The sequence below is a fragment of the Lissotriton helveticus genome, chromosome 7, assembly GCF_964261635.1.
Source record: "Lissotriton helveticus chromosome 7, aLisHel1.1, whole genome shotgun sequence".
Taxonomy (NCBI): Eukaryota; Metazoa; Chordata; class Amphibia; order Caudata; family Salamandridae; genus Lissotriton; species Lissotriton helveticus.
In genome coordinates this window covers 74,197,424-74,215,941 of record NC_136068.1, presented here as the reverse complement: position 1 = coordinate 74,215,941, position 18,518 = coordinate 74,197,424, and the positions used below count along the sequence as shown (strand labels likewise).

The window sequence follows — 18,518 nt, the reverse complement described above, 5'->3', positions numbered from 1 at the left end:
CACACACAACCACACACAACCACACACACAACCGCAAACACCCACAACCACACACACACCCACACAACCACACACACAAACACAACACACACAACCACAACCCCACACAGCCACACACACAACCACACACACACACAACCACACACACAACCAAACACACAACCACAACCACACACACACAACCACACACACAACCACACACACACACAACCACACACACACAAAACCACACACACAAAACCACACACACAAAACCACACACACACAACCACACACACAACCACACACATACACACAACCACACACATACACACAACCACACAACCACACACACAACCACACACACAACCACACACACAAACACACACAACACCACACACACAACCACAAACACAACCACACACAACCACACACACAACCACACACACAACCACACACACAACCACAACCAGACACACCACAACCAGACACACAACCAGACACACAACCAGACACACAACCAGACACACAACCAGACACACAACCAGACACACAACCACACACACAACCACACACACAACCACACACACAACCACACACACAACCACACACACATACAACCACACACACCAACCACACACACAACCACATATACAACCACACATACAACCACACAAACACACACACAACCACACCGTCAGTGCATACTTTCACCAGGCACAGACACCATCAGTCGTCAGTGCACGCTTTCACCGGGCACAAACACCACCAGACATCAGTGCATGCTTCCACCAGGCACACACCACCAGACGTCAGTGCACGCTTTCACCAGGCACACACACACCACCAGCCGTCCATGCACGCTTTCACCAGGCACACACGCCACCAGTGCACACTTTCACCAGGCACACACAACCAGCCGTCAGTGCACGCTTTCACCAGGCACACACACCACCAGCCGTCAGTGCACGCTTCCACCAGGCACACACACCACCAACCATCAGTGCACAATTTCTACAGGCACACACACCACTAGCCATCAGTGCACACATCAATTGTTAACGCATCCACAATTAACTATTGTAGCAATCGCAGTATGGCGCACTTTACTTTTAAACATATTCATCTAAAGTGCAGCATGCCACCATTGCTAAAAAAATAAATACACATTTTTTTGGCCTACAATTTATAGACTTTTGTTGCAATTGGTGTTGCAATATTTAGCAATGCCAATAGCTCAAACGTAATTAATGCGAGACCTATTGCATTGCAAATGCTTGTTTCTTATGCCTCTCTACACCTGAAATGCTTTCCCATCACACCCTGACTTTTGACTCCCTCCCCTGCAGCGCCGGGATTGGCCGGACGGGCACCATCATTGTGATTGACATGCTGATGGATATGATCAACACCACAGGTAACTGACATGTTTCTGCCTGTAATCAGACTGCATCAGGAGTGGAGAAGCTCATCAGTCCAAGTGTGCTGCTTAACCATTTTGAGAGACCCTTGCCAGACGAGAGTTGTGTTTTCAGCACGGTTTGCTTTTCTTAAAGCAGTTTTCAACGCTGTGTTATAGGCCAGTGTAAATTCCAAATTGTGCAGCACTATCAGTCAAAATGTATTGTGCTATGAAGCTTACACTAACATAGCATTTAACTTAAGACCAATATTTCATACTTTACTGACAAGGGACTCCTAGACATGTTCTCTTAAACTGCTTCTCCATAGTAACTCAGGGGTTTGAGTACCTACCACAAAGATAAGAATGTAACATACTATTCATCGTTTCAGAAGTATATTAAATGACTACCATTGACTTATTTAATAATAATGCATGTTATTTAGTGCCAAAATGGACAACTTAATCAACTGTGTGCGCAATATAAATGATCAGTACAGTCGTGCAGTGTGTACTTTTTGTTTCAGGCTGAATACAAGGGTTCATATTCATGGACACAAGTTATGATAATAGGCCAGGTTGAACCACAACCGGCCCTGGCAAAGTGCTCGGCCGATTTTGCAGTTATGCTGCAAAAACGGCCCTGTAACAAAAACGGCCCCCACCCATTCGGCGCACCGGGGGATTGCCCGGTGCCCGCTATGGCCATTCCGGCCCTGCTAAGACCACAGAATGAGGAAAGATAAACGTAGCAGGTGATCTAAAGTACGGTAGTGCCCATTTTTTCCGCCTGCAAGTAAGTTCACATTTTTTGCCCTTCACAAATTTTGCCAGTTGTCCTGATTTATCTTCACCTTCATCCAAGTAAAGGTTTTTCCACTTTGTGAGATAATTGTCATCAATCTTTGGCAAGATAATGTTCACTCTAATCAAATCCAGCCAAGATGAAAAATTCATTCAGAATTTTTTTGTGCAAGTTTACGTTTTGTAACATAAATTGTTGGAAAAGTTATAATTTTCACCCAGATGTGGCAAAGCATAAAACTTTGCAACTTTCTTGAAGTTGAAGTTTTTCATAGAACTTCACAAAGGTTGCAAATAACAAAATTGCCAATCTCTGTGTTTCACACACCTGATACCCACTTCATTATTTTCTTCTTTGCCTCCTCCATACTGCCTGTCCGCGTCCAGGCCTGGACTGTGACATTGACATCCAGAAGACAATCCAGATGGTCCGGGAGCAGCGTTCTGGAATGGTGCAGACCGAGGCTCAGTACCGGTTCATCTACATGGCGATCAGTCAGTTCATCGATACAGAAAAGCAGAAGTTCGAGGCCATGCAGGTACCATGGGGGTGAAGTGAGCAGAATTCACTTCTGAGGCAGACTGGGTGACAGCAGAACCAATGAGAGATGAGTTCAGACAATGAACCACTGGGAGATGTGTATAAACAGACAAACTCTGGGAGATGGTTATAGAAAGACTGAAACTCTGGGAGATGGGTATAAACAGACTGAAACTCTGGGAGTTTGGGTATAGATAGACTGAAACTCTGGGAGATGGGTATGGATAAACTGAGACTCTGGGAAAGGGGTACAGATAGACTGAAACTCTGGGAGTTTGGGTATAGAGAGACTGAAACTCTAGGAGATGGGTATGGATAAACTGATACTCTTGTAGTTTGGGTATAGATAGACTGAAACTCTGGGAGATGGGTATGGATAAACAGACTCTTGGAGTTTGGGTATAGATAGACTGAAACTCTAGGAGAGGGGTATAGATGGACTGAAACTCTGGGAGAGGGGTATAGATGGACTGAAACTCTGGGAGATGGGTATGGATAATCAGAGACTCTGGGAAAGGGGTACAGATAGACTGAAACTCTGGGAGTTTGGGTATAGATAGACTGAAACTCTAGGAGATGGGTATGGATAAACTGAGACTCTTGGAGTTTGGGTATTGATAGACAAACTCTGGGAGATGGGTATGGATAAACTGAGACTCTTGGAGTTTGGGTATAGATAGACTTAAACTCTGGGAGAGGGGTATTGATAAACTGAGACTCTGGGAAAGGGGTACAGATAGACTGAAACTCTGGGATAGGGGTATAGATAAACTGAAACTCTGGGAGATGAGTTTAGATACTCTTAAACGCTGGGAGTTTGGGTATAGACAGACTGAAACTCTGGGAGATGGGTATAGATAGACTGAAACTCTGGGAGATGGGTATAGATAAACTGAAACTCGGAGATGAGTTTAGATAAACGTAATCTCTGGGAGAGGGGTACAGATAGACTGAAATTCTGGGGGTTTGGGTATAGATAGACAAACTCTAGGAGAAGTGTATGGATAAACGGAAACTCTGGGAAAGGAGTACAGATAGACTGAAACTCTGGGATATGGGTATTGATAAACTGAAACTCTGGGAGATGAGTTTAGATAAACGTAAACTCTGGGAGTTTGGGTATAGATAGGCTGAAGCTCTGGGAGTTTGGGTATAGATGGACTGAAACTCTGGGAGTAGGGTATGGATAACATGAGACTCTGGGAAAGGGGTACAGATAGACTCAAACTCTGGGATATGTGCATAGATCAACTGAAACTCTGGGAGATGGGTTTAGATAAACTTAAACTCTGGGAGTTTGGGTATAGATAGACTGAAACTCTGGGAGAGGGGTATATATAAACAAACTGGGAGATTGGTATGGATAAACTGAGACTCTGGGAAAGGGGTAGATATGACTGAAACTCCGGGATATGGGTATAGATAAACTGACACTCTGAGAGATGGGTTTAGATAAACAAACTCTGGGAGACGGATATAGATAGACTGAGAGTCTATGTTTTGGGTATAGATAGACTGAAGCTCTGAGAGAGGGGTACATATAGACTGAAACTCTGTAAGATGGGTATAGATGAACTGAGAGTCTAGGAGATGAATATAGAAAACCGAAACTCTGGGAGATGGTTATGGATAAACAGACTCTGGGAGATGAGTACAGGCAGCCTAAACCATTGTGAGATTGATACAGACACACTCAGCTACTAGGCGATGGCTTTAAATGGACTTAACCCCTAGGTAATGGGCTAAACTTATGTGAGCTAGTTGGAGGCATAACCATCTCAGGACTGATACGTGCACACGCCTCACAGTGAGCTTGGAATAAATTAAACTCTGTACGGTAAGTATGGGCAGTGAAAACCACTTCGAACCAGGTGCTGACAGAGTCACTGCGAAGTGGGTTCAGAGTGAACCACTGGGAAATGGATATAGAGAGAGCTTCTTTGAGACTGGTGCAGACAGAACCACTATGAGATGGGCACTGATGTCCAGAAGTGCAGAGATGGGTACCACCAGAGGCACTGTGACATGACTAAGGTCAGTGAAGTAGAGGGATACAGAGTGGAGCAATGAGAGATGGATAAAGACAGAACACAGTGAGATGGATACTAAGCGAACTACTGGGGGATTGGTAGCGGCAGAGGGAAAGGCTTCTAGGCATCTACATTCATGACCACTATATGACCGCGCAGACAAAACAAACCTGAGAAGGGCAAATGTCGAACCACAGCGAGGCAGTGCCAACAGAACTCATGCAAGGTGGACTCAGACAAGATATGTGTTAGACGGGCACCAAAAGAATAATTATAGAATGGGCAACGATAAAACCACAAAGAAAAAGAAATGACAGAACTACCGTGATGTTGGCACAAATAGGACCACTACAAGATGGGTGCTGACAAAACATTCCTGTGAGAGGGATACAGGCAGCAGCAGCACTGGGTACAGAGGGGACCACTGGGACATGGGCACAGGCAGTATCACAGTGAGGTGCAAACAGATGGTGAGAAACGCTGAGATATGTATAGTGAAAAGCAATTGGAGACGATTCTGTTGCATGCATATAGTCATTCAAAACCAATATGAAACTCCACAGAGAGATAGACATACCTCCATCTCTGTGCATGATGATAGAGGGCATATTTTGGAGCTTTAATGATCCTTGGAATTTTACTCTTCTCATATGGTTTTGTTTTGCAGAAAACTCCAGAATCTCAGTACGGTAACATCCAGCGAATTCAAGGGGCTAAGAACACACACACAAAAGCTACACGCAAGTCCTCGAAGTAAGTAACTGCTGCATCGCTATCCACATTACGTATTTGGGTATCTTCTGACACCGGTACCCCTCTCCCATGACCCACTTTCTCTTCAGTATCTCTATGTTGGTTCTTTGTGCACCAACAGTATTTATCACAACTCTTCTCTCACTAAGATTGTTCCTACCACTTCTCTTTCCTATTTTTAGGCAGAAAGATGAGGCCACGATCTATGAGAACCTTCATGCCACGCGGGGGAAGAAAGATGACAAGTCAAAGAAGCAGAAACCGACGGAGCAGGAGAAGCAAAAAGGATCACTGAAGAGGAAATAACACCAAAGAAACAGAAAGTAAGGTGGGGACACTCCTCTGAAAATGTTTAATTCTGATCTCCACATGGTGACGGTGATTTGGAGAAAAGATAAAGAAAGACATAGTATTGACTAAAGGGGATATATGATTCTCAAAGACCAAATCTCCCAATCTGATGTGCACCTTCAGAGGTTTCTGCGGAGCATACTAGAGTTTGTAGAGTAAGCCTGTGTGCTTGATTTGCATTGTTTAAAGAATATATACTGAATCTTCTCCTTACCATTAATTGTTGAGTTTAAAAAAACATATCCAGACATTTCTAGCAAAACTTCCACTTGTATGCCAAAATAGTCTGATAGTTGGCTTTTGAATGTGGATATTGGGTTATGATATATCTTATTTGTTAACTGCACTGGTATCGAAGTTTAATTTCGCTAAAGGAGCAACAATAACATCAGAAAGTAAAAAGATCGAACATAGATTTCCTGAAGCACTACAACATAACTATTGGCAAAATAGAGGAGCTTTTGAAAGATTTTTAATGCAAATTATTGATGACTATTGTTGCAAAGAAACTGACAACACATTCCAAGTCTTTTCCGCTGTAAAAGAGAAGGCATGGTGTTCTATTATTGGATCTACTTTATTCTATTTTATCTACCTGACCTGAATCTTATCTTCAATAAATCTAATCTGTTACATATACTGGACATAAAGACTTCAATTTGTTACACATGGTCACCTTAAATTTGGTTAGCAAGAAGATCCCGTGCATTGGAACATAGATGTCTGACCGTACACAGGTAGATTTAGCAGACACAAATCTGGAGGGTTCTGATAAACTGTTGTGTGGAATATCTCAATTGCTTAAAAAAAAAAAAATTTTGGGGAATGTAAAGCCAACACAACACATTCGGCACAGGTGAGATGTTATGTCGTCTGGGGATATTGTTAATCAGCCGGGCTGCCGTGTTTTAATATGCTACAAGTGGTTTCATATTTTTGCTGTAGCTGCTAGGTAAAGCAATTTTGTGTAATCCAATTGGGACTGTTGAATACTGGTCTTCTACACATCTGTAATGGCTCTCCTCTCCCACTCTTCTTTCAGCTTGGCGTGAAGGAGTCCCCCTGGCCTCTGGAGAATCGGAGTACTATTGGGTGTTTCCTGTCTGACCAAGCGGCTTGATACCAGATACCCCTGGCGCATATTTCCTTCTCCTGGCTAAGCAACTGTGCCTGGAAAACTGCTGCCTCCCCACTCTCCCCAGGAGAAGGCCCTTATGTACTGTACGCATCCCACTAAGGGCGCTTCCGGCTCCCTACGAATCCCCAGCACCCATCTGCAATCGTTCTTCCCCTTTCGGGGCTGAGGCCCTCAGACTGTATGGACCTCAGGCCATCAATGGGCCTCACAGTGACCGATTGTGCACTTTGAGCCTAACATGGTGCTCTCCTTGCAGCCCCCAACGATGATCACCAAGTCATGGGACTTGTAGAGCGCGAACCAATGGCTGGCCAGTTTGTTTATACCACTGGTGACAACCGTTGTTTTTTCTGTCTGGCAACATTTGCAGCCAGTGTGGCTCTCTATGTAATTGCACAACGTTTTTCATACTTGCCATTTCCACACTGGTTGCACCATTGTCAGAATGTTTACAGTCTGCCCCTGAATGAGGGATCCCCTCCTCCAATGGTGAGTACCTCTCTGCTCACACCCCTCAGTATCTCATGCCCTGGTAATCTTCTCAGAGTACACTGGAATGACATGCCCTTCTCATCACCCATGTGTGGAAGGAAAACCTGCATCTCTGTGTAATCATTCAATGTGCAAGCGCAATTTGCGCGCGTTGGCCAATTTGCTGTAATTTAAATAAAGTTTGGTTTGTTTTGTAACAGAAAAGAAAAGTAGGGTCTGCCTCCCAGTTCCTTAATACATCTTTATAGCAAAGTACCTTTCTTTGTATGGATTCCGGGTCATTCACTGACGCCGTAGCATTTCTCCATCTCCCCACACATGCATCTTACCATCAAGTCAAGATGTTGTCTTCCATAAGTCAAAAGGTCCCTCTGAATTAAAGTTAGAGAACCCGTACCTCCAGCTGACACTTGAGTTTTTTAAAATTGTATTGTATTAGCTGCTGTTGATAGAAACTGGAAGGTGACCCTCAGGAGGACCTCAGGCTTGTCAAGCGTCCATGCACCAGAATCCACACACTGCCAGATAGCACATTTGTAGACTTAAAAGCGTGTGCACACCACATAGCTCTTGAGGTGGACATAGGGGGTCAGACTTAAGCCACTCCACAGCACATTCTGAAAATAAGGCCACAATTATGTAGTTTTGAGCAGCTCTGACCAACTACACTGGTCAAGGGAGAATGCAATGTAAGATGGTTGAGACAGTGATGTTGGCACTTGCCTACCAAAGATTTTTTTTTAAAAGCAAAGTGAAATGACTACATTAAGTCATATTTGTGCCATTTTTTTTATTTTTATGAAAAGTTGTTTTTATTCATGGTTGTACTCGGAATTGTTCTATAGTGAACGAAGACGGCTGAGTGTGTTTATTTTCTATTTGTTACATTTGTAAAGCACATCAGGCCCCCCAGAGTGCCATGCGTGGAACAGAGAGGCGAGCACAGGCGCTCGAGCAGTTCTCGAAGAGAAACATGCGGTTGTGCTCCTTGATGACCGTAGTGTACTCGAAGACGCTACAGAAGAAACAGTGCATCAGCCCAGAACAGGACAGATTGCTACTGTGTCTGGATTGAGGGTGGTGGGTGTGAACTTAACGGATGACACTGTACCGTAGGTGTCCATGGCATAGTCCGGAGACTCTGGCAGGCCTCTCCAATACCTCAGGAGGATGTTGGCTGTTGGAGGGCTGGTATGACTGGACAACATTTGAGAGATATGCTGGTGTGTAGCTGTGCAATGGTCCATGTTATGTTATTTTCTGTTAAAAGACATTTGTACAATGCTAATTCTGCTTCTGGTATGACCTTGTGAGCTATTGCAGGTTTGGGTGCCTTCCAGATTTCTTTCACAGAAACCCATCGCAGACCAGAGTCAGGTTGATGGTGCTTCTGTCTATATCGTCGGTAGGGTAACTATGTCATATTCACAGACTTGTGGGAGCCTAATCCTGATTTCCTAATGGGGCCTGCTGGGTTTACTAAGAAGCTTAGTATCCTTTAGGTAAAGCTGCCCATTTTGGGGCAGACAGAGAAGAGCAAATGAAAAACAAAACAAAACTAGTAAGGTCTGACGGCCAAATAAATTAGCCAAACTGGCATGAAATACACTATGTCAGTGAGTGCTATAATTGCCACTAAACAGGGTAACAGAGTGTGAACCACATATGTGAGAAGCAAATGTAATCACGGACTGGTCAACAAAATCTAGAGCAACTTGTTGTGGATAACCATCAAACAAACCAAGTGATCAGTCATATCATTTGATCGTCCACACTGTGACCAGGCCGGTCTTTAGATCATCTAGACCCCATGCCACACAGTAAGATGTTAGTACTGGATCAGGTCCACATTGTGTTGTGAGCCACCAGTTGTTGGCCAGTTAGTGATGGTTGAAAGTGGTGAAAAACAGTGCAACATAACACAAACGTGGTCAATCTAAAATAGGGTGATATGTCAAAACTACTTTTTATTGAAATCAAGGCACATCCCCTAACTAAAACAACAGGAACAGTGCAAAAGACAGTATGGAAAGAATGACTGTCGCTAATAGGGCCGACATGTTTCTGCCTAGTGGGCTAAACGTCCCTTGGCTTACACATCCCTAAATACTGGCTCGACTTTTTTTAATTTCAGTATATGACTAGATTTAAACAGCTTTTGTTTATCATAGAGATTTATTTAGTGATGCTTCTGTCTTAATGGCTGCCATCTGTGTACATTCCAGCTTCTAACCAAGGCTTTTTTTTATATTTCACCTCACATGATCGTGCTCTCTTTTAGACGTTTCACACAGTGGGTTCGGTTTAAGGAGCCTTTACTTTTGACGACTGTCAGTTCTGAAACCTTCGTTTTCCAACAATACTTTGCCATTCCTCTTCGTACGTGACTACACTCACATTTTAGTTCTCTAATACTGAATTTATTGATTAAGGACACCACCTATTTCGGGAGCTGGTATCTTTTGATTTACGTTTGAGATGATCATGATGCTTTCTTTTATTGTGCTACTGAGTATGTGTTAACCTTTAATACTGACATCACATTATCATCATTGTCTTGAAACCTCAAACTTTTGAGGGCTGACAATTCTAGATACTTTCGTTTTGTTTTGTTTTTGCAATACTTTTGCCCACCATTATCATTTGTCTTAGTTTACATTCTACTTTTCCAGTACTATAGTGTTGGGTATACTGTGCAGTATTTTTGAAGGCCAGCATCTTTAGATATTTATCAAAAATATTGAACACATTCACTATTTAGGCTGAGCCCTATCTTTGAAAGGTTACTATGCCGAGTTTCTGTGCCATTTTATGCTTTAATATTGTATACTCCAGTGTATATCTCCCTTACTACTTATGGATATTACATATCAATTTACGTATAATGTAGTTCTCTACTACAGGAACTGTTTATATATGATAGGATTATTTTAAACATGTTTCCTATATGGATCTTTAATTCTAATAATGACATTATTTAATCCACCCACATTAGATGAGACATGTAGGTTTCTCTAACTATGATGAGATTTTATACTAGTTTTCACCATCCATCACTCAAGTGGACCGCCTCTTAAGGATGTTTCAATATGTAAGTGATAGTATTCCCCAAGTAAGTTACAGTATTGACTTCAAAGATATATTGTGCACAACACTAATTTACGTAACTAAATATGATTGGAGGAAATGTATTGGTATTTGTGGTAGGTGTCCTTATGAAATCTGTATGTGCTAATTGTGGTGATCATGGCTGCCATCTTGAGACATGTTTCCACAATGGTAATAGCTCTTCTTCAGTATATAGTAATGCCATAGTGTGGGCTGGTTGTATGCAGTATTTTTGAAGGCCGGCATCTTTAGATATTTCTAATAAATAGTGAACACATTCACTACTTAAGCTGAGCCCTATTCTCGAAAGGTTACTATGCCACTTTTCCGCACCATTTTATGCAATAGTAATACATACTCACTGAATATATGCATTAGTACTCATGGTATTATATATAGATTTAGTCACGATTTCATTCTGTACATTTATCAGGAACTGTGTGACAGGGCTATTTTAGACATGCTTAACCTGTGCATCTTTAATTCTAAAACTCACAAGAGGTATGTTTATTATTTCTTAAAGTATACTTTATTTTCTAGAATTTTTAATCTGAGCTCTTCAGATACGTAAAATATCACTTGAATAAGCATGCAAGTATATCTTTTACTCATTGCTGCTATCACACTAATAGTTTTTCATCTTATAGTATTGCTTTAGACAACAATTAATGTTGTATTACCTTTGCTCTTATACATAAGAGAATTTATGAAAATACTAAGCAAAACATACATGTACATTTTTGGGAATCCCGATTTGCCACCTCTTATAGTTTCACTTGTCGCCAACCAATTAGTGTTCACAACTTTGAGATTCTGATTATCTACCTTTCATAGGACTTAAGGCTGCTGTTTTGAATATATATCAGGAATGTATCTTCAAAGGTTACAGTTCATATTATTTGCATTTTAAACAAGGAAATTATTATTTTCTTTCCTTCAAGTGCGTAAATAACGCTTCCTAGTGATTTTAATTAAAGTATGTGCCCTGATGAAGCAATAGAATCAATGTCGTAAGGCAATATGGATCAAGGGCACACTCTGTTTTAGATAATATTTTTAATGAAGGGAAGAAAAAAAAGATTTGTATACAGTTCACAGCACTGGATTCAATCTATTTACTTATGAAATACAGAATACTTATAAAGTTTAGAAGAGACATTTATTGAAGAAAAATGATCACTTCACTTGTAACAGATTCATTAGTGCACCCTCACTGTCATTGATAATATGTTGTATTTGTCCTGTGGTCAGCCCATGTAAAGGTGTTCTATGTCGTGTCTTGCATGTTGCATCTGCAGCAAGAGGTAAGCAAGAGTGAATTGTGTGAGCAAGCATGGAAATCATATTGTGTTCTGTGAAGCCATGCGGGAGGCTAAAGAAATGCAGGCGGGAGAGCACAAGATCAAATCAAAGACCCACTGTACTCATTCCCCTTTTTCAAGTTCATCTCTTGCAGTCGTGGGTGTTTATTTGCATGCTGAAAACGACATTTGGAATTTTTCAAAGTTCATACTGAAAACAGACAAACATTTGTGCTAGAATTGGGTCATGTAAAGGGTAAAGGTGAGGGATTGCTATACCAGACATTCTTCCCATGGTATTCCACCCAAACGTATTGCCTTCCCCACCCCTACTATTTGCTGAATTCATTTATGTTGGCTTTAGGACTCTGAACATGTTCCCACTGCTAACAAGTGTTGAAGTGCTTGTGCTCTCTCCTTCAAACATGAAAAGATTGGACTACATCGAATTGGCACATCTAATTTACTTGTAAGTCCCTAGTAAATGATACTACCAGTAGTTAAGGACCATAAATTAAGTGCTACTAGTGAGCCGCAGAACTCCTTGTGAAACCCTCTGTAAGACATCTCAGGCCTGCAGCTGCCGCCACTGTGTGCACTTTTAAACTGCTATTTCAACCTGGCAAAATAAACCTTTTGCCAGGCAGAACTTTTACTTTCTAATACTTATAAGTAAACCCTAAGGTAGGCCCTGAAGGCTCATAGGGCAGGCTACATTGTATTTAAAAAGTAGTACATGTGTATTTAAGTTTTATATGTCCTATCAGTGAAAACCCCCTAAACAGTTTTTTCACTGTTACAAGGCCTGTCTCTCCCAATGACTAATACTGAGATGCCTTATAACATTTAATAAGTGCTAACTTTAGATTGGGAGCAGGTAAAAATCGGATTTTAAGTTGCAATTCTGAAAATGCCACTTTTACGAACTAACTGTGCCTTTCTTCAAGTGTCTCGGATCAAATGACTGTGAATGGCTCTGCTGTTGGGGTTTGTGTATTACTTCCAGAAAGTGAAACAAAAGGGGGTTTAGGTACCAACAGAATAGGGCATCCTGATAGGATGTCTGGGGAGGAGCTAAACCCATCCTCACTAACACTTCAAAGGGCTTTGCCTACATCACACACAAAGGAACCTGACATCAGGCCTGCCCTGCCTTTTGGGCCTGCCCTGCCTTTTGTCACTCCAAACAGTTTGGAGCCTCACAGGGCAAAGGTGAAGAACTTTCCAGAACCAGTGTTGAAGGAAGGACAGGGAGACGCCCTACATAAAGGCTGGCGCAGGTATAAATATTAAACCTCCAGAGCCACTAATCAGGACACTCCTGGTCCTGTGGAAGATTCAGAAGAATGACTGTCCTGCTTCTTGAAGGACGGCCCTGCTGTCTAAAGTAGGAAGAATGGACCTGTGTGCCTTGATCCCAGGCTACCAAGAAGGACTTCAAGGGTCAGATGGCTGACCTTCTCTTTGGCCTTCAGGGACACAACAAGATTCTAAAGCCCAGCCCTGCAACTGCCCATATGACGACTCCAATTGGACCTGCCTGCGCCCTGCTTCTGGCCCTGCTTCTGGCCTGTGCTGGAGAAGATGCTGATCCCCAAGAGATTTTCCCAGGTCCTGGACTCTTGGCTGGCATCCTTCCTATCTAACTGAAGGTTCCATCAGGTGGCAGGGCCCCACACAGCTGTGCTGGTATGAACAGAATAATTTCTACAAGGGGGTGGTGATGGACAGAAACCGGTCCCCGGAAGCTTGTTTCCTTCCCAGTATAAGAATTGGCTTGGTAGTTTGGTTTGCCCTGTTCCCATCATGCACTGGGACAGGAACAGACTAATTTGCATATAGCCAAGTTCTGAGCTGGGATGGTGCAGTGAGCTAAAAAACGGTGATGGATCAAGCCCTGATCTTTGGACTGGGTAAGAGTGGTCTGCTTAATTCAGGCACTCTGTTCATCACCACCCCCTTTTCTGAATCGGTATGAACAGAAGGCTTCATTGGAACTGACACCAAGTGACGCAAATCTTCGCAGGGCCAGGACACACAGATCCCATCTGCAAGCTGCAGCAGTTCCACCTCGCTGCACAGCCAAAAGCTTAATCAGTACCAAACACGGTCGCCGCAAATCTCCACAAGGCCTCACCACATTGCTGAGTGCTTCATTGTAATCAATGCCGTGCAACATGAAGCCTCGCTTCACAGCTGGAAGCATCATCGGACACATTGCAAAGTGACGCACAGCATTGCAAAGGACAAGCTACAACTGGTAAAATACCGAATCAGTAAATTTACCGATTCTGTAATTCAACATGTAGGTGGCACAGTTTACAGTGCCACAGGCCCTTAGAAATTCATTATTTACCACCCAAAACTATTGGGTGGTAAATTACGAATCTCTGTGTACATGCACATCTGTGCATGTACACCTATGCCATGTGGCACACATACATGCCCTAAAGGCATGTATGTGTGTCACATGGCACACAAGCCAGAAACAGGGGTGCAACAGGGTGTCAAAGTGACACCCTGTCCCCCTTGGAAATTCGGTATTTTTACCAATTCGGTAATTACCGAATCTGTATTTGCTATTGATTCCTACGGGCTTCAAGGCCCATAGGAATCAATGGCAAATACTGATTCGGTAAGATTCGGTATTTTTACCGATTTATTTTTTTCCTACATAGCAATTACCGATTAGTAAATACCGAATCGGTAAAATTCGGTATTTACCATTCGGTAATTTGCTATTACCTACATCTAGCCCTCAGTCACTTGCTTGATATGATTGAAGATCCTCAAACTCTCAACATATTGAAATTTGGAACCTAGGATGGACTTCCTCAGGGACTACCATTCAAAGCAGTTGTCCTTCCAGTACAGATGCTTATTAACCATCACCTGCTTTCGGTACTTGCAGGCACATGCATCAAGGTAGGATTTTGCGAGTCCTTAATTGCGATAATTAAGGGATCGCAATTAAGGACTCGCAAAAGCCTATGCATGTAGGAATCACTGTAAAAATAGAGACTCCTACACATTCCTTATTTGCGACTCGCAAATTGAGAGTCGCAAATAAGGAATGGCTTCCCATTCATTCCCATGGGCCTACAGGCCCATAGAATGAATGGGAAATTGCATATGCAATTTGGGAGTACCCCTGCCATCCGAGGGACTTGTGCCTTTTTCACCAGCTCCAGCCAGTGGGGTTTCTCGTACCCCATGTCAGGTGCCACCTGTGGGATGTCAACTGCTCTTTCACAGGCTGGTCTTTACCCTCCCCTGGCACCTACAGTGTTTCTTAACCCATAGAAACCCTGGTGTTTCTCCTTCCCTTTTACATTGTTTTTTACTTTTGTTTTTTATACCAATGGCAATAGCACTATGCAAATATAATTACTACACTGCAAAAAAAAAGTAAAATACCTTGTCATTTTCAATGCCAACAACTCTAACTTTTAACAAATGCGAGACCTATTGCATTGCAAATGCTTGTTGCATTTGGGATGATACATCCCAAATGCAAAAATACGGGTCACAAGCGGCAGATTCCTGGAATCTGCCCGTTTGCGACTGGTTTTCTTTTGATGCATGTGCCTGTTAGTGATGAAACACTGATGTGGTTAACATTACAACTTCAAATTAATTCTGAGATATATATATCTGTAATATTGAGTGTATGCTATTCCTCCCTGAATTCAATGGCATAACCAGGCAATTGGCCAACAAAGTTTAGTCAGTCAGTGAAAAATCACTAAGAAGTCCAGTAGAATCGGAGTTTTGCCACTCCATAGTATCTATATTCATTCCATATTTTTCCTTGGAGGGCTTCAAGCTGAAGTGTCCCTTGAAATCCTACAGCTGTCCTTTCGCCTCACTCCACAGATACATTCATTGCCCCCCTGACTAAGGCAACCTCTCAGCAAAGATATCCGGGAGATGTGAGGGGGTTTGGACGAAAGTCCCAGAGTCACCACTCTGTGAAAGTCAGTAGAACAACTGAGAACTACAAGGGGTGACACTGCTGCAAGAAGTGAGACTGACGCAAAGTAAGAGAGGCTATACTCGCAGCACGGGATTCACACAAAATAAGCAAGAGTCTGCTCTAAGGCGTGGGACTTTAAGTGACTGAAACCAAGCTACAGGAGTCTAAAGAAGTATGACTTTGCTCAATATGTAAGACAGCCACTCGGGCTACCATTACTAGAGGCTCTATTAATTGCAATATATCTATGTAGTAACTGCTGTTACTGCACATATCACTACCATGAGCTTTTACCTTGATAGGGATATGGGAAAATATGTCTAGTATTTATCGGAACATGTGGATTTTGGAGCAGTAAGCATCAAAATCTGCATAATATTCCCCAAAACTCATAACTCAGTGATATTTAATGTACCTTAAAATTCTGAATCAGCGGAATCTGATTTTATTAGATGCGCTAAATATCACACCAGTTACTGGGCCACTCGTAATGAAAATATCACAACAGTTACCGGGCCACTCATAATGAAACTATCACACCATTTACCGGGCTACTCACAATGAAAATATCACACCATTTACCTGGCCACTCGTAATGAGGGCCTCAATAAGTGACCATGTGCTCCAAGAGTTGAAACTCACACTCAAGGTCTGGGAGTTACACCAAATATATTTTGAGACTGTGTGGGGGAGACTCACACCAAATAAGTGAGGTTGTGCTCCAAGATGTGAGACGTACGAATAGTGATTTGGACTGCTCTAAGAAATGGGACTTATGCCTAATAGGTAAATAAATGCATATACAATGCAAGGTCTCACAATACCTCTGCGACAAACTCAGCACCTTTTTCCACCACAAAATCAAGAGCATTTACGACAACTTCGACGAAGATAACCAACACACTGAACCCTCACCAACCACCCCCGACATCCTGAAGCCAGCGATCGACAACTGGACAGCCCTCACCACCGAAGACACACTGAAGACGATGAAGTCAATCCACTCCGGGGCTCCCACAGACCCCTGCCAGCACCACATTTTCATCAGAGCCGCCGACACCATCGCACCCATGCTCTGCTCCACCATCAACCGATCCCTGGCAACCGCCTCGTTCCCTGACAACTGGAAACTCGCTGAGATCAACCCCCTCCTGAAGAAACCCTCGGCAGACCCCACCGACCTCAAAAACTACAGACCCATCTCCCTGCTCCCGTTCCCAGCGAAAGTCATTGAGAAAGCCATCAACAGCCAAGTCGCCACATTCATCGAAGAGCACAACATCCTCGACTCCTCCCAATCTGGCTTCAGAAAATACAACAGTACGGAAACCGCCCTCCTTGCCACAACAGATGACATCCGTACCTTACTGGACAAAGGAGAAACAGCAGTCCTCGACCTCTCAGCGGTGTTCGACACAGTCTCTCACTGCACCCTAATACGCAGACCCCACGAAGCAGGGATCGAAGATGAGGCCCTCGACTGGATCCGCTCCTTCCTCTTCGGCAGAACGCAGCGGGTCAGACTCCCCCCTTTCCTCTCAGACCCTACACCTACCACCTGCGGAGTCCCCCAGGGGTCCTCACTCAGCTCTATGCTCTTCAACGTCTACATGGCTCCGCTCTCCCCCATCGTCAGAACCTACGGACTCAACATTGTGTCATACGCAGGCAACACCCAACTCATCCTCTCCCTATCCAACAAACCCAACACCGCCAGACACAACATTCAACAAGACATGGAAGCCATCGCCAAATGGATAAAAAACAGCTGCCTACAACTAAACACAAACAAAACGGAAGTACTCATCATGGGCCCAAACCCAGACACCTGGAATGACACCTGGTGGCCCCCCGCCCTCGGAAGCCTGCCCACCCCCACGGACCACGCACGCAACCTAGGAATCATGCTGGACTCAGAGCTTAAAATGGACCGCCAGATCAACTCCGTCTTGTCCTCCTGCTTTCACACCCTCCGCCTCCTACGTAAGACCTTCAAATGGATCCCACTCGAACACAGAAAGACCGTCACCCATGCCCTGGTCACCAGCAGGCTCGTCTACGGCAATGCACTCCATGCCGGAATAAACAAAAACCTCAAGCAAGCTACAGAACATCAAAAACGCCGCCGCAAGACTGGTCCTCAACCTGCCTAGCCACTGCCACATCTCCCAGCACCTGCGCACACTCCACTGGCTCCCCATCGAAGCTAGAGTCACCTTAAAGATTCTAACCCACTCTCACAATTCCCTCCACAACACGGGACCAGCATACCCGAACAGCCGACTCAAATTCCATGCACCCCAAAGGACCCCCCGATCAGCCCAGCTCTCCTCCGCCGTGGTCCCCCGCACCAGAAAGACCAGATCGGGAGGCCGCTCCTTCTCCTTCTTCGCGGCCAGTGCCTGGAACGACCTTCCGCTCCAGCTCAGACAGCTAACATTGCTCCCCATCTTCGCAAGAAATCTCAAAACCTGGCTCTTCGAAGACCCCCTTCTTGATGGACTGGAACCTACGAAACTTCCCCCACCCCACCCCACCCCCAGCGCCTTGAGACCCTTACGGGTGAGTAGTCGCGCTTAACAGAAACATCATATTTGATTTGATTTGAAGGTCTGGACATCTCAAATACTGTATTGCAATTCA

At 43.6% G+C, this 18,518-nt stretch overlaps 1 protein-coding gene across 10 annotated transcripts in view; it reads left to right on the top strand.

Annotated features, from left to right (window-relative positions):
* The window catches only part of LOC144768102 (tyrosine-protein phosphatase non-receptor type 6-like), a 291,008-nt gene extending 283,309 nt beyond the window's left edge, over positions 1-7,699 (top strand). For 6 of the 10 annotated variants that reach the window (XM_078651498.1, XM_078651494.1, XM_078651499.1 and 3 more), the window contains 5 exons: positions 1,329-1,396; positions 2,573-2,724; positions 5,424-5,509; positions 5,692-5,837; positions 6,903-7,699. In XM_078651498.1, the coding sequence (XP_078507624.1) occupies positions 1,329-1,396; positions 2,573-2,724; positions 5,424-5,509; positions 5,692-5,815 (430 nt within the window). In that variant the 3' untranslated portion in view covers positions 5,816-5,837; positions 6,903-7,699. The remainder of the gene's footprint in view (positions 1-1,328; positions 1,397-2,572; positions 2,725-5,423; positions 5,510-5,691; positions 5,838-6,902) is intronic. The other 4 variants (XM_078651500.1, XM_078651501.1, XM_078651492.1 and 1 more) reach the window with 1 other exon arrangement.
* Positions 7,700-18,518: the final 10,819 nt, after the last annotated feature.